The sequence below is a fragment of the Bombyx mandarina genome, chromosome 09 (assembly GCF_030267445.1).
Source record: "Bombyx mandarina strain Sakado chromosome 09, ASM3026744v2".
NCBI classification, from domain to species: Eukaryota; Metazoa; Arthropoda; class Insecta; order Lepidoptera; family Bombycidae; genus Bombyx; species Bombyx mandarina.
Genome location: NC_143216.1, coordinates 15166952 through 15183116, shown reverse-complemented (window position 1 = coordinate 15183116; position 16165 = coordinate 15166952). Strand labels below are relative to the sequence as shown.

Here is a 16165-nt window from a genome sequence, read left to right as displayed (position 1 = left end):
CCCCCGGACCGGGTATCCGTAAATGGATTCCCCAGCGTTAAAAAAAAAAAAAAAAAGGGTTCGTGTTAGCAACTTCGTCAGGTTTGAGCCCCGTGAGCTCACCTATTAGTTAAGGTTACGCTGATATAGCCTCTCAAGGATATCAGCTTAGGAAAGAAAAAGAAAAAAATGCCTTCGTTTGCCGCTAGGGGCGCTGTTCCAACTGCATACAAAATTGGGCTAACTTTTACGCTATCGAGAACGTTAAAAAACTCGCACTAAGCACACTGAGCGCGTTCTTTTTTTCACTTAATAAATGTTGTATTGGTGTGAAAGTACATTAGGGTAAGTAGGAACTGAATAATTTATGATACATATTGGCCTCATGCTTTTTTTACAATAAATTTATTTTCAATTTGTTACTTGGATTTTATAGAAAAACGTGTTTTTTAGTTTTTTTAACTATTATATAATATTTAATCAGAAGAGTAAGGTGCCTGGTGCAATCGTTTCTGACCTAATTTAATGTCATACTCATATCTTATAATTGTGTTGGCAATAGAATCATCCTCTCTTCCCATCGATATCGTAAAAGACGACCAAGAACGGAGAGGCAGCAGTGTTTTGTAGATACTATAAACTAGGTACCGATTTTAGGTGAAAGCTACTTGGTAATTCTCGGACAGAAAAACATATGTTGAAACTAAACTTTTTAGTCCATATTAAATTAAATAATAATAATTTTCATTTCGTTGTATTTCGTGTGAGTTGGTTTCGATCTTTTGTTATTAAAAATGTAGCTTATTAGTTAAATTCCTTTTGTCTATCTATTGAGCAATTAAACGCTCAAAATAAAATAAAAAGTGAATATAACAGCTTGAATAGAACAGCAAATAGATTAGAATAGATTTTTAGGACTTTTTGGCGGGACTGCGACGAACAAAGTTGAGTTTTGTTAATGTACCTAATACCTAGTGTTTCTTCAGATTTTTTCCCTACCTAAATGGTCTAAAGAGATCATATCAGCGTCACGCGGCTAGTAGGTGAGCTCACGGGGCTCAAACTTGACAATGTTGCTAACACGAGCCCTAGCAAGAGCCGTGCTTCGCAGATTCCGTCGTGGCCTTAAGGATAAGACGTCCAGTGCATTCGTGTTGAGCGATGCACCGGTGTTCGAATCTCAGACAATTTTTCTAATGAAATATTGATTGACTTCCACGGTGAAGGAATAACATCTCTATAAAAATGAATTGCTGTTCGTTAGTCTCGCTAAAACTCGAGAACGGCTGGACCGATTTGGCTAATTTTGGTCTTGAATTATTTGTGGAAATCCAGAGCTTTAAAAGGTAGATAAATATGAAAATACTCGGAATTAAATAAAAATAACAATTTTTAAGTTTAGGACTTTTATTTATCGATTGAGGCTCTACGAAGTCTGCCGGGTCAGCTAGTCGTGTAATAAAAATCAAACCCTCAAAATTATAACTTGCGTAATTACTGGTGGTAGGACCTCTTGTGAGTCCGCGCGCGTAGGTACCACCACCCTCCCTATTTCTGCAGTGAAGCAGTAATGCGTTTCGGTTTGAAGGGTGGGGCAGCCGTTGTAACTATACTGAGAACTTAGAACTTATATCTCAAGGTGGGTGGCGCATTTACGTTGTAAATGTCTATCTACGTTATTCCTTCACCGTGGATTGCAAATCATCAGATAGAGGTTTCTTCAGGTCTAAAAACGGTGGTTCATTAGTGCCTGTCAAAGTGCACAAATGTGGGAAGTCAACCAAAGCTGCTGGACGTGGCTTAGTGGCTTCTTGGGATCTTTCAAAAATTCCACTGAAAAAGTATTCGTCACCATTTTATTGAGACTATATTTTATTCATAAAATATGAAAAGACTATATATCTTCTCGTTTCATTTATAGTCATCCCAATTGAGTACGGTCTCAAATAACTCAACTTTAAAAATGTATGCAAAACTAGGCTGTTTGGTATGATATCTTAGACTTTCCTGTTGGAAAATGGATATGGAACTACTACTGTCATTTTTTAGGTGCAGATTTTGGGAAAGTGTTTTACCTACTCCAAAATAAATCGAGGAAGTCAACAAATTACTAGAAATAATGTTGACAAGAACTTTGCTAACGAGAGCTATTCTGCTCCGTAGGCTGCAAAACGCTGGCGACAGCTTGAAACAAACCAAACGAAATGCAGGACATGGGTTAGTGAAAAATGGGTGTTATGTCATTGAATGTATACATACATACTGAGAGCAGATTAAATTTTAATTACATTAACATAAAATAATATAAGAATAATAATAAGGAATATAAAAATATAAAACAACTGTGTTCTCATCAAATGTTCAATAAAAAATGACTTGCGCTTGATAATTCTTATCAACAAGCCTTGAGGAGTTATTATGAATTAAAAAAAAAACTGATACAATAATATATATTCAGTCTGAATGAAAGAAACAATATTGGGTATATACCTTCATTATAACACACACTAGGTGTATACTGTAACTCCAGCTGGGTTAACATATTTATGTATAATGGTACCAGACAATATATAATGAATGTACCTGAAATAAATACGTTCAAGCATTCATTCTTCTGAAAAAACATAGCTTATACTTTTATATCTATGTAAAGTAAGCTAAGTAAAGTTAGCTATTCAAATAAGCATTTAATCTAAATAAATTAATAATAGTGACATGTGTAGATGTGGACAGCACCACCATAACCATTTAAGACAAAAATGAATGCATTAGAAATCAAAGTATATGTTTACTGCTCCTGATGTGTAAATCTGAGTTATACCTTATTAGTTCTGCAAATTAAGGATATAGACAAAGTAGATTCCATACTTAAGCAATAAGTTGGCTTATCTGTGAGCTTTAATAGTGATTAAAATTTGTAACCTTAAAATAATACAATTATTTATATTTAATTCACCCATTAATATTAATTACTCACTTATATTTAATTTTCCACAACTGCTATTGCTAAATAACTCATTCAATAAAGTGTAGAATTATTAACCTTTAGCCTGTGTTTTTTTCTATTTCATTTTGTTTAAATGATTTTCATTGCAGAGTTTGGACGTACCGTGTACCGCCACCAATGCCTTCAAAAAAATCGATTCGGTTAGCTCAAGGGCTTGGTGGATTGTGCTGGTGGTGGATTCTGTATCACATTGCAACTGAACCTGAGCACATAACTGTAAGTAAACATAATATAACAAGCTTACTTAAGGGGGGTTAATAAGGAGTTGTGCTGACCTCAGCAATTTCAATGTTTATGGATGACTGAATAAATTTATGTTTGAAGGACTTAATAATTACTTTTAGATACTCTTTACAACAAGTATAACAAAACAGAAATAGTTGGTTCAGATGTCATATGTGAAACAACACAATGAGATTCCAGGAACAAAACTAGTATCTATTCCTAAAATATATTTTAGAGCACTTTTGAGTCGTACTCCCTCCTTGTGTCACTTTCCTCATTAGTGAGGGTCATGACTGTATCATTTTCTCACATACGATTTCCTTCCATTTGCTGAGATGCTTGGCTTCAGGAAGGGCATCATGGAACTTTATGTTTGAAGAATATCGGACTGCATCCTCTGGGAAGCTTGCTCTCTACCTTGCTGATACCATCAGCTATTCGGGATTTTGATCCTCTTTTCCAGCAATGTGTCCAAAGAACTCCAGTACTCTATGAAGGCATATGGTTGATGAGACCTACAGGCCTATTCATTTTATTTATGGAGCAATCTGAGGTGTATTCTTTTGCTTTTTTTTATTTACTGCTTAGGTTGGTGGACAAGCTCACCTTATATTAAGTGTTACTGGAGCCCATAGATATCTATAACATAAATGCTGCCACCTACCTTGAGATATGAGTTCTAACCTGAACCTAAAAAAAAATTATTCTAATAAAAAAAAAGTTACACACAGAGACATACATCTGATTTAATGAAATATCATAAATAATGTTTTATCTATAATATTTTATCTAAAATATTATTTTCGTTCATTTGAATTTAATTTTCCAGGGTGAGTGGCCTTATATTGATCCCAGTACATGGACTGATGAAGAGCTTGGAATTCCTCCTGATTCAGCAGGTTGCATAAAGCATTAATGCAAAAGTATATTAGTCATTGTACAAAGGATGTCTTGCTGTTATGTTGTTTAGCAAAATATAAGTTATTTAAAAAATGAACATTATTTTTCTTTACATTCAAAAATATAGCTATTAAAATGAACAATATCTTGTGTGGTTGTGGTAGAAGGTAAAGAACTAAATTAAAAATATATATTCAGCTACAACAAAACAAAATCAACATAATTTGTTTTTGGTTATCACCTTCAAGTTTAAGAATCCCAGTGACCATGAAATGAATAAGCATGAATAAGACACTACTTAGTCTATTGGTGTTCTTTCTTCCAGGCCACCAAACCACATTGTTTACTTTTGTATTTGCATTAAATAATACCCAATCTATGCTCTATATTATTCTAATCCATCAGAGCCTTAAATAATACCATCGCATTTTCTTTTTAATAAACCACTAAGTTCGAATCTTAAATTAGAGAATAAACATTTACTTTCACACTATCGTTTGATAGATTCACTAGTCCAAACAATCGGAAGCTATTTAAAATCGAATTTTGAAGTTTAACCGAAATCAAATGGAATACTAACACAGCTAATTTGATTGTTTTAGTTCAAAATAATTACATCCCATCTTTGCATTTCGCAGTGGGTAATCGGTATTATAATGCCCACTGCGAAATGCAAAAGTGGGTAAGGGGGGAATTAGAAGATTGGATGCAAATTTATGTGTGTCCGAGTGAATCTATGGACAGTTTGGACTTATAGTCACACCCAGGCACTGCAATATGGTTTATGTTTAATTTAGTATTTAGTTTAATATAACATTAGTAATATAGATCCGGTGGTAGATTCAGGGAACCACTGCTCTTGCTAGAGTGAGTGTTAGCAATTGCCTTAGGTTGACCTCGTGAGGTCACCTATCGGTCCATGAGTAGGTAGTTGGAATAGCCCTTTAGGCTACCAACTAGGCAGGGTAGGGTACATGGTCTACCGAACAACAACACTACTTAGTAATTCATCATAACTCATTTGATAACTATGTCATTTACTTGTCTCATTTCGTTTTACTGAAATTCATTCTAAAACCAGATCAATTTTGTCATTCAAGATATGGCTTCAATCTTTGTTGAAAAAGATATTGCTTATTGTTAGGCTCCTTTTACGTACTAACTGGACGAACAAAAAAAAAAGAAAATGTCGTTTGACATCTCATAAACGAAATGTCAAAAACAGTGAGCCTTTGCTTTCCACACGCTTGTATACGATATTAATTTGTGAATCGTTTCTTGTTATTTCGTGATCAGAATTGAAATGTGCTATTTGTGGATCAATGAAATAAAAAATACGTGATGTTGTGATTAGTGTTCAATGCCGGCAATGGAGACAAATCTATCACAAAAAGGTGAGTTGATTGGTATATCGCCACTACAAAAGACCCTGTCTTGTTTGTGTATGAATAACTGTATCTTGTGAGTCTTGCGACACGAATTCGTTCGTATGGCGCCGTATGACAACGACGGTAATGTGCCGTATTTAATTTTTTAAAAATCTCGAAAATAACGGGGAAAAAACGGGGATCGTGAAGCATCATGTACGTAACTCTTCGCCATGTCTTATCTTTAGATAAACTTTCATTCATTCCAAAATATACCAGCTACTTTTGTCTAAGGTAGCAATTTTTTAAAATGTAAATACCGCTACCAGTACTGCTCTATTAACAAAATATGACTATTTGTGTCTGACTCATGTTTTTGGTATTGTGATGTCATATGCTTGCTGTATGCTAATAATCTAAACGACGCGCTTCTAGCAAAAATATTAAATCTGTAAGTGATTGACTTATTCTTTTATTATTTTAGTGATCAAATATTATAAGTATAGAGTATTATATTGCAAATAATATTGAATTTGAGAATAATAACAAAGTAAACTAAAATACTGCAAAGGTTGCAAAAAATCTTAAAATACTAGAGAAATAAGATAAAATGATTAAATTGACTAAAAACATTAAATAAAAAAATTTATAACTTAAAAATAAGAACTTTCTTAGAGATTTGCACTTTAATGAATACAATTAAATTTTAATACTGTTTATTTTTAACACATTAACCTTATGAACATGTGAAACTATCACCATGATGATTCAACTTTGGAACTTGTATTTGTAAAGCATGTCATATGTCTGCATAGCTTATTATGAATTCAGGACAGGTATTTATACTTGACAGAGCCAACAGATATTACTTTAGTTAAATACTACATTCTAAGCATCATCTAGAAAGACAATTGTCAATGTTAAATGTAGAACTTATTAAAACAGTTGTCTATTGACACCATTAAAAAACTGCAATAAAAGTGCACTTTTTTTCAATTGCTTATTGCTTAGATGGGTGCACAAGCACACTATCGTCCTCGTGTTAAGAAGTTACATGGGCCTATACTCATCTACATTGTAAATGCTGCCACCCAGCTTGAGATATGAGTTCTAAGGTCTCCGTTTTTACAATACAATGGCTGCCCCACTCTTCAAACCGAAAAGCATTACTGCTTCACTGTATAAATAGGGAGGTTGATGATACCTACCTGTGTGCACTTGCAAGATGTCCTAACACCTTTGTGGGTTTGATTTTTATTATACGATATTATTCCTTCGCCGTGGGAGTCAATCGTGATTATTTGCTAAGTTAAGACTGTGGTTTGTTATTATTCACTTGATATACAATGTTGTTGAAAAGCTTAGGTACTGGTAATTTTTAGCCCCACTAAAAAAATATTGGATTCGGTATGTATTCAACTCTGAGCCAATGGGATATTACAAAATGAGCTCAGAGTTGAATGCTGATTGAACTCATGTGGAATGGTTTGTTTAGAAATTTGCTAAGATGTCATAGTTTAAAGGTAGGACAAAGGGCAAAAATGAATGATTTTTCATTAGATGTGACATATTTTTACGCATGGGGATTTAGTGAGACCGGTGTATGAGTGGTCTCTAGGAGGCATAAGGAGTGAACAAAATGGGTACAACTCTCTTCTTTATTTCTGCCACCATAATAAAGGCACTGTGTTCCACATTGTTTTTTATAATAATTTAGACATTATTTTATAGCAAATATGTAAACAAAGAAACATCTGTCAAGGTAACATTTCACTTATTTGAAAGTGTAACTGTATTTTCTTCTTGATCAATTCTTCATTGATTGAAGGTCATTGGTGCCGGTAATGACTTTCTGGACTTGCTTTCTCTAGGTACAGGAGCACTCGACTTTTTTCACAGCGGTTGATTTTTGTTATTTGTCAATCAAATGTAAATAGTATGTAATGTAATGTAATAAGGCAATTCTTATAGTACATGAAATCTCACACCATTGGCCCTGGTTTTGATGGATTTAAACACAATACAAGTGTCTTGTTTTAAAAGTACATACACAGTTTGACATGAAATTTTGCTCGTATTTCTGAGCAGGGGAACTTCAAAGTACTGCCTACATCTATTTGGCTTCATAAGAAAAGCTCTTTCGAATTGAGGATAAGGCATGACACACGCCGCATTTTACCCCTGTGAATAAAAATACTTTGCTTTGGGTAGAGGAAAACAACTGCCGGTAATGGTTGTCATTTTTTTGCCCTCAAAATGTAATTGCTGGTAATTTTCATAACTGTCTCTTTTGAATTTGATTTTACATATATATTATTAGTTTACTGATGGAAAGAAGGCAAGCGAACCTGCACAGATGGGTATCATTTAAAATTCAAGACAGCGACAGCTTAAGGCTTAGACCACATGCCTTATGATGGGTGGTGGCATTCGCGTTGTGATATCTATTGGTCCAGTAATCGATTAACAATAGCTGGACCGTGAGTGTGTGTACTCGTCTATGAATAAAATCAGTAATCTTTGACGTCAGGCGTTAACCATCGGCAGTTTCGTTGATGTGCTAGAGCCCTTAGTCAAATAAGAGTTAAATGTAGCGTGTAGTTTTATGTCGCATTTAATCACAATTCATTGCATCGCTACTTATCGCTTTGTGTAAGTAAGCGTACTTAGGGCAAAAGACAAGATGTGTAAAAATAATAATGAAACATTTGATGTCTTTCGCAGTGTCTTGCACCGTTAACTTCGCATATGATGCATCAGAAGCGGACGAGCTGACGATCAGACCGGGGGACGTGATACGCGACGTTGAAAGATTGCCCGGGGGCTGGTGGCGAGGCGAGTTACGTGGAAACCGCGGCATGTTCCCGGACAACTTCGTTTCTCTTCTAAACGAACATGCTACTACGAGGTTAGTTGACTTTTAAACATAAGAAGCAGTTGATTTAAAGTATTACACTTTTAACGATCGTTGATTTAAAACTGTATAACATACATTTTTCTAAGCGTTTCGATAAACGGCGAAAACATTTTGGAAGGAAAATTTCAAGATATTAATGTATATTTATGATAACTATCATACACAATCTTAAAGTTCAATTAAGTTAATGAGGTTTGTAAAGCGTAGATAAACTAAACAGCTAAGATGTCTTTAAAGTTTTGACACATATTGTAATCTGCTCCAGGCTTTGAACACCCACGAAACTGGTTTGGATTCCGACACAATATAAAAAAAACGTGTGTCGGATGTTTCTAGTTCACTGACACACATATTAAATTTTGTAATTGTTTAAACTGGTCGCTATGATTTTCACAAATTAATCTTTTTATTTGACACATTTTTGAAATATTTTTGTAGCGTTCAAGTTCGTCTCTGTTAGAATAGTTTATACAGCGGATAATAGTAGTAGCTGGCCATTTCGAAACTATATAGTTTGTTTTAGCGCCAATATTTGTTGTGCTCAACAATTTTGCACCAGACTGTTTTTTAATTGGCATCGTATGCCTTTCTTCTTCTTTCTGATAGTACCATTAATCTTATTTCAAATATGATTATATACGAAACTAAAACTATGAAACGCTTCTAACACTAAAAACAATAATAAAGATGAGGCACGATCGACATAAAACCTCGTATTTTATGGATTTTCTGTTCCGCCGGATGCTAAGCGAATAATCGATAGAATAAATATCACTTCGTCATATTAAATTTCAAGTGTTCATTTATTTTACCTATCGGAAAACCCAGGAATAACATAAAATAATAGGTTGGGGAAAAAGTCTTTTGCATTAAAGTATGTATGAACTTGTAATAAAATCTCTTTGACTATACTATTTGTATTTGGCTGGTTTTGGTATCATTAAAAGTTTAAATTTTAAAGAAGATAATTTCAAATTGAAATTAAGAAAAGATGTGATTCTAATTTATTTATCGTACTGTCAAGATGAGTGAATCTAATGAAGAAATTAGATACATTTTAAAATTTTACTACAAAAAAGGTAAAAATGCAACGCAAGCCGCGAAAAAAAATTGCGATCTTTATGGACTTAGTGCAGTGTCTGTGAGAGTAGCACAAATTGTTTTCAATCCGGAAATTTTGATGTCAAAGATGCACGTCGCTCTGGTCGCCCTGTTACGGATAAAATGGATGCCATTTTTGAAAAGTGGAACAAGATCGGTATATCAGTAGTTACGACGTAGCTGAAGAACTGGAAATTGACAACAAAACAGTTTTGGCGCATTTGAAAAAAACTGGGTACACAAAAAAGCTCGATATTTGGGTATTTCACGAGCTCACTGAAAGAAATCTAATGAACCGTGTACTCATTTGTGATTCTTTATTACGACGTAATGAAACCGAACCATTTTTGAAGAAGCTGATAACTGGTGATGAAAAGTGGATCACGTACGACAAGAACGTGCGAAAAAGTCGTGTTCAAAGGCCGGTCAAGCTTCACAGACTGGCGAACCCTGGGTTAAATCGCAACAAGGTGATGCTGTGTGTGTGGTGGGATTGGAGGGTATTAATCATTATGAGCTGTTACCACCAGGCAGGACCATCGATTCTGATGAGATTAAATAAAGAAATCGAAAGCGGCCGGAATTAATCAACAGAAGGAGTGTGGTTTTTCATCATGATAACACGAGAGGACTGCCAAAACCAACTGTTGTGGTATTTTCATAGATCATGTGCCACCTACAAGATGGCAAAAAGTTATCGAACAAAATGGTACCTACATACTTTAGTTAAATGTAAATAAACTATATTAAAAAATGCTGTGAACTTTCTTTAAAAAAATGCGAAGAAACTTTTCCCCCAACCTAATATTATGACAAATTAGTAATACAATACTAAAATAAAAAAGGTTTAATACTAAAATTATAATATATATCAAATAGAAAAAAAATACAATGTAGGTAGAATTTAAAATTGGAATTTATAATAAAAGCAACATGAAAATTCAGACTTTGTAGACTAGGTCAACATCATTTGGCTTATAAATTCTATTCAGACTGATCTCTCTTCGCCGTATGAATGTATTTTGTCGTGAATCTGTGGAAATTATTGTTGTCAAATAGCACAAATAGAATGCACATGCGCTTTATGACGTCACTGTCATTAAAATGCGGACGAGCGAGAGAAACAGCGAGACGTTCATTATACTACGCACCCATCATTAAAGTGGAGGCGTACTTCTCTTATCAATTAATTAATTTATCTAATTTCGATGCCTTTAACAAAACATTTTCTCCTTCCACACTCTTCTATCATATACCATTTCTTCGCTCACTCCCCTCTTATCCATATCGTCTTTCACGCAATCCATCCATTTCTTCTTAGGTCTACCTCTTCCTCTATATCCTTCCACATTCATAGTTAACATTCTCTTACCAACCTCATTTTCATTTCGTCTCATCACATGTCCACACCATCCCAAACGCGCACTTCTCAGCTTCTCTGTCACAGGTGCCACTTTCAGACTTCCTCTAACATATTCATTCATTCATTCTTTAACAGAACAATATGTAGTATTTAATCGTTTTCAATTTAAATAACAATTTTATCATTTTTGTACATGATATAAAACAATGAAAGTAATAAAAAAAAATAGACATCAGAATCATCCATAAACATAGTAGACACGTAATGTTTCGACACGAAAACACGATATGTCATGAGAAACGAGCTTGATCATGTCTTCGATAGTTGAAACGGGACCGTGTAACTTATTATAAACAGCATAATATTATTATTAAATTGAAATTTCTGTTGACATCCGGTTTCGTGGTCGAAAGCAACGGCCCGACTCGGCGAAAGTCGCTCAGCTGCCGTATGCAACAGGTTGAATTTCAAATTATGAATATTATTTGAAACAGATTTCCGTTTAAAATGTTTTTTTTTTTCGATTACTGGAATAATAATGGTTATACGCACTATCTAATCAGTCCGGATAAGACGATAACACGCGTTGCTCGCTTTACTTTGTGTTTGTGTGACCCTTAGTAAATACATACTGTGTTATACTACAGTGTAAAACGTGTCATATGGTTTGGAAGAAAATAGTAAAAACACGCGGCTCCTTCAGATTCTGGAGGTAAGAGTATTTTCTATTGAACAAAAATATGAATTAAAGATACAATGGTTGTCATCTTGAATTTTTTTACGGATGATAGGATCGCGGTTTGCGCAGAAACCTTGCTGTTTAGCCAAGAAGGATGATGTTGAAACTCTTTGATCAACAATAATCGCATTTTTAATTGTAAATGTGAACGGACATTTAATTCTTGAGCTATAAATGAAACATGATTGTCAATAATTGAATAAGATTGCTTTAATTGTTTGATTATATTGATAGTGATATATTAAATTAGTATTTGCACATATCATTATCTCTCCAAAATTTTGGGGCTTATGTTAAACAATAATAATTAATAATTGTAAAATGAAATGCTCCAGTGAATTGTAAAGTTAATAAATAAAAATAATGTACCTACATGTTAATATGAGCTATCGTCTTATCTGGAGTTAGTCAGTTCAGTACATAAAATATACGCGTTATAAAAATATTTATAATTAATTATGGAACAAAACAATTAAAATATTTTGTAAAAATAATTAAGTAATAATAGTTTTTTGAAATCTATATATTAATACGTGAAGCAAAAACTTTGTATCCCTTTTTACGAAAATTGCGCGGACGGAGGAGTATGAAATTTTCCACACTTACAGAGAATATAGAGAAGAAGTGCACAATGCTAATATTTTTTTTAAATAATAGATAGAATAAAAGATACATTAAATCAATAAAGAAAACATTACACACACTATAGACCATGTATTTGACGCACACACGCATGCATACTATTTGTTGTCAAACTTTTGTTCTTGACGTCTGTTGTCAAATAGAGAAAAGATTAAATATTGTTTGTCTTTGTTAATATTTTTTATAGTGTAGTCTTGGCGAAATTTGTGATTATAGAAGTATAAAATACAATCATAATGGTGTACAAACTTACAATTCCAATTAATTATAGTCGAATTTCGACTACTGCGGGACCTCTAGTTACTATAAAACGAGAAACGACAGGCATATTAGAAAGAAAAAAATCTTACAGGTACAACTAGTTAGTGACAATACGCCCCATTCAAAACCAAAATGGGTAGATACATCGTCTTTCATATTTTTATTTGAAAGCATTTTTTCAATTTTAGGATGGATAGTTGTTACACTAAAGCAATTAAGAAATCACATTCTCATGGCTCATTTACATTTTTATTATATTGCATTACATTTACATTTAAATTACAGGAGGAAACTACATATTATTATATGTATTCTAATAAAAATTCAATTGACACTTTAAAAGTTAAAATGCGCAGATGTTATCTGAAGCGAAATGTCATAGTTTCCGATTAAAAAAAAATTGTGTCATTTACAGTTAACAAGAACACAATCGCGCTAAGTAACGAACATTATGACGCACCGAAGCGTTTCAATTTACTCACATTTGTAATTCATTAAATTTCTATAAATTAAATCGAAACATTAATTTCTTGTGACTTTCGCTATCGTCATCTCGAATCAAGAAGATAAGTAGCTAATGTGCATCCTAAAGTCTTATTAAAGCCAAGTGAATTTTCAAACTCATTGGTTTCATGACGAGATCTTTCTTGAACTTTATCTACCTTTACCTGTAATAAAAATCAAACCCGCAAAATTATAATTTGCGTAATTACTGGTGTTAGGACCTCTTGTGAGTCCGCACGGGTAGGTACCACCGCCCCACCTATTTCTGCCGTGAAGCAGTAATGCGTTTCGGTTTGAAGGGTGGGGCAGCCGTTGTAACTATACTGAGACCTTAGAACTTATATCTCAAGGTGGGTGGCGCATTTACATTGTAGATGTTTATGGGCTCCAGTAACCACTTAACACCAGGTGGGCTGTGAGCTCGTCCACCCCTCTAAGCAATAAAAAAAAACTGTCAGGTTTTCTTTCGCTCAGGCAGAGTAGCCTGCACGGCAAACAAGTGTGCCATCAGTAATCGGTTTGACGGCCCAAATTTCCATTCCTAAAGACTTTGTCTTCCAAATGCATTCGATGTGAGCATTGTTTTATCTTAACTGGGCCAGCGTCGTTTTATGTCGCAAATATTGACCCGATTAACCAAATTACGATTTAAACTTTTTATTTTAAACATTTACGTAACATTTTCTTTAAGATCCAGCAGATCTTGTGTAGCACTTATTCGTTCCGCGACAGGAGTTTGAATTTTTATTCGAATACTTCTGTTTGAACTTAGATCTGTTCAGGAACGAATGAATGATAATGCATTTATTATAGTTAGTTTAGTCGATGTGTGAGTAAGAAATGAAAACGACATAAAAGCCAGTGTGTTAAGTGTGTGTAAAGTTGACCCGCATCATCGGGTTTTCTAAAAGTGTCTCTTACAAAAGGCAACTTTTTAGATATTTGTCGATGTTCAACTTCCTTAAGAATTTCAACGCATAATTAATTATCCGATGACGATATGAATTTTTTGACGTAACATAAATCATTTTTGAAGGGTGGGCCCAGCCCTTGTACTGTAAGAACTGAGACCTAAGAACTCATATGTCAATGTAGGTGGCGTCATTTGTGTTATTGATATGTATATGGGCTCCGATAATCACTTAACACCAGGTGGGTCATGAGCTCGTCCACCCACCTAAGCAACAAAAAAACAAAACCTAACTAAATATTTTTGGGTGGCGGCAATATGTCTTTGGTACGTAATCGCAGTGGTCCGTTTGTTCCTATTAGATCAACGGGCGTGCAAGGGCGGTGTCGGGCTCTGTACAGCTATCAACCAGTCAATCCGGATGAATTGGAACTCTGCGTCGGCGACGTGCTTGAAGTTCTAGGAGAGGTATGGACTATATACAATTTTACATAAGAAACTATACGGAATTACCGACTGAATTAATTCAGTTGTTAAAAAGTATTTTTCAAATCATTTCCGATTTAATTTTTATCATTATCACCTACGTTGACTACGTTGACTGGTGGTAGGACCTCATGTGAGTCCGCACGGGTAGGTACCTACCATCACCCCGCCTATTTCTGCCGTGAAGCAGTAATGCGTTACGGCTTGAAGGGTGGAGCAGCCGTTGTAACTATACTGAGACCTTAGAACTTATATCTGAAGGTGGGTGGCGCATTTGCGTTGTAAATGTCTATGGGCTCCAGTAATCACTTAACACCAAGTGGTCTGTGAGCTCGTCCACCCATCTAAGCAATAAAAAAACATTGAGGGCTCAAGACTTTTACTTTCGAAAAGTAACTGTAAAAAAGTGCTGCTGGTAGGGCGTCCTGTGAGTCCGCAGGGTTTTCTACCGCCATCCTGCCTTTTCTGCCGCGAAATAGTATTGTGTTCCGGTTTCGAAGGTAGGTCTAAGCCTCAATTGTGAGTGGTGGCATTTGCAGAGTAATGTCTATAGGCTTCGGTGAGCACATAACATCAGGTGGACCATGAGCTCGTTCACCTGTACATACAAATGGTGATCTTACGTACCAACGGATTATGAGTGGTGAATGCCAGGGATAAAGCCAAACCACTGCCTATGAGTACCATGTTCAATATGGGTGTTCGCATGACTGTGTGTCTGTCATTCAGGTAGAGGAGGGCTGGTGGCAAGGTCGACGCCAGGGTCGCGTGGGTGTGTTTCCATCTAACTTTGTTGTGATGCTCGACCCACCGCAGCCGGCACCCTTCGAACTCGCTCCAGCGCTCCCACCGAAGCCAGGTAAGTTAACACAATCGTATTTTGAATCTACTCTTTCATCGTACGTCTTATTGCGTTGTATATCTAAGGAGCATTCCATTTGCTGATCAAATACACATAAATAAAAATGACGTAAGGTGTCCGACACCGGTTTAAACGATGCACATAACGTATTGAGGGCCATACAATGGTGTAAATCACGCGAAACTAGTACGTAAGAACAGTAACGTAAGCGCTCTTCCCGCCTGTACATGTGTCGCTCATGACAATGACCTTACGTTTCACTTTCGGAACATTCGGAACAGCGTTCAATACTTGAAAATTGTTTTTAATCTATGATTATTTATGGTTACGGCGTCTCGGAGTACAGTGCTTTTGAGATTTCAATTGTTTTTGGTGCTTAAATTAAATATTAATTCGAATATGTAATTTCGTTTTGAATGAAACAGTAAGTCGGTATAATTCAGCATTATTAATGTATTAATTAAACACGTGTGAGTTATTATTGAAGCTTTAACACTAAACTTACCGACAATTTTTGTATTATATCGCGCTCGGTTAAATTGACCGGTTGTTAAAAATGTTATCGATTTTATTATTTAATGTATTTTCATGATTATGTTTATATGTAAAAGAAAAAATAATAATTTGAAGTAAAGTTTTATATGCATGCTCTAAGAATTCTCTTATATTTTGATAATGGTATTTCAGCATTTAAATCTATATATTAATACGTGAAGCAAAAACTTTGTATCCCTGTTTACGAAAATTGCGCGGACGGAGGAGTATGAAATTTTCCACACTTATAGAGAATATAGAGAAGTGCACAATGCTAATATTTTTTTAAAATAATGCATAAAAGATACATTAAATCAATAAAGAAAACATTACACACACTACATAGCATGTATTTGACGCACACACGC

The 16165-nt window shown here is 34.8% G+C and overlaps 2 protein-coding genes across 4 annotated transcripts in view; both read left to right on the top strand.

Moving 5' to 3' along the window:
* Positions 1-2007: 2007 nt before the first annotated feature.
* On the top strand, positions 2008-4208 carry LOC114239772 (NADH dehydrogenase [ubiquinone] 1 beta subcomplex subunit 2, mitochondrial). The gene is made up of 3 exons (XM_028170153.2): positions 2008-2196; positions 3076-3202; positions 4041-4208. Exons 1-3 carry the CDS (start codon positions 2099-2101, stop codon positions 4125-4127), a joined length of 312 nt encoding a protein of 103 aa, XP_028025954.1. The 5' UTR covers positions 2008-2098; the 3' UTR covers positions 4128-4208.
* A 1110-nt stretch (positions 4209-5318) lies between these two features.
* LOC114239776 (uncharacterized) overlaps positions 5319-16165 on the top strand; it is a 37380-nt gene continuing 26533 nt past the window's right edge. The window contains exons 1-4 of one of the 3 annotated variants that reach the window (XM_028170157.2): positions 5319-5505; positions 8203-8386; positions 14278-14383; positions 15131-15260. In XM_028170157.2, coding sequence (XP_028025958.2) covers positions 5472-5505; positions 8203-8386; positions 14278-14383; positions 15131-15260 — 454 coding nt within the window. In that variant the 5' untranslated portion in view covers positions 5319-5471. Of the gene's footprint in view, positions 5506-5611; positions 5695-8202; positions 8387-11412; positions 11572-14277; positions 14384-15130; positions 15261-16165 lie in introns of those variants that run through there. The other 2 variants (XM_028170158.2, XM_089729956.1) reach the window with 2 other exon arrangements.

What these genes read in the sequence shown, in the direction of transcription:
- LOC114239772 (XM_028170153.2), top strand. Translation starts at nt 2,099, where the DNA reads ATGTTGACAAGAACTTTGCTAACGAGAGCTATTCTGCTCCGTAGGCTG. An exon ending in AAACGAAATGCAGGACATGG is followed by an intron (nt 2,197 to 3,075) that starts GTTAGTGAAAAA and finishes TTTTCATTGCAG; the next exon opens with AGTTTGGACGTACCGTGTAC. An exon ending in CTGAACCTGAGCACATAACT is followed by an intron (nt 3,203 to 4,040) that starts GTAAGTAAACAT and finishes TTAATTTTCCAG; the next exon opens with GGTGAGTGGCCTTATATTGA.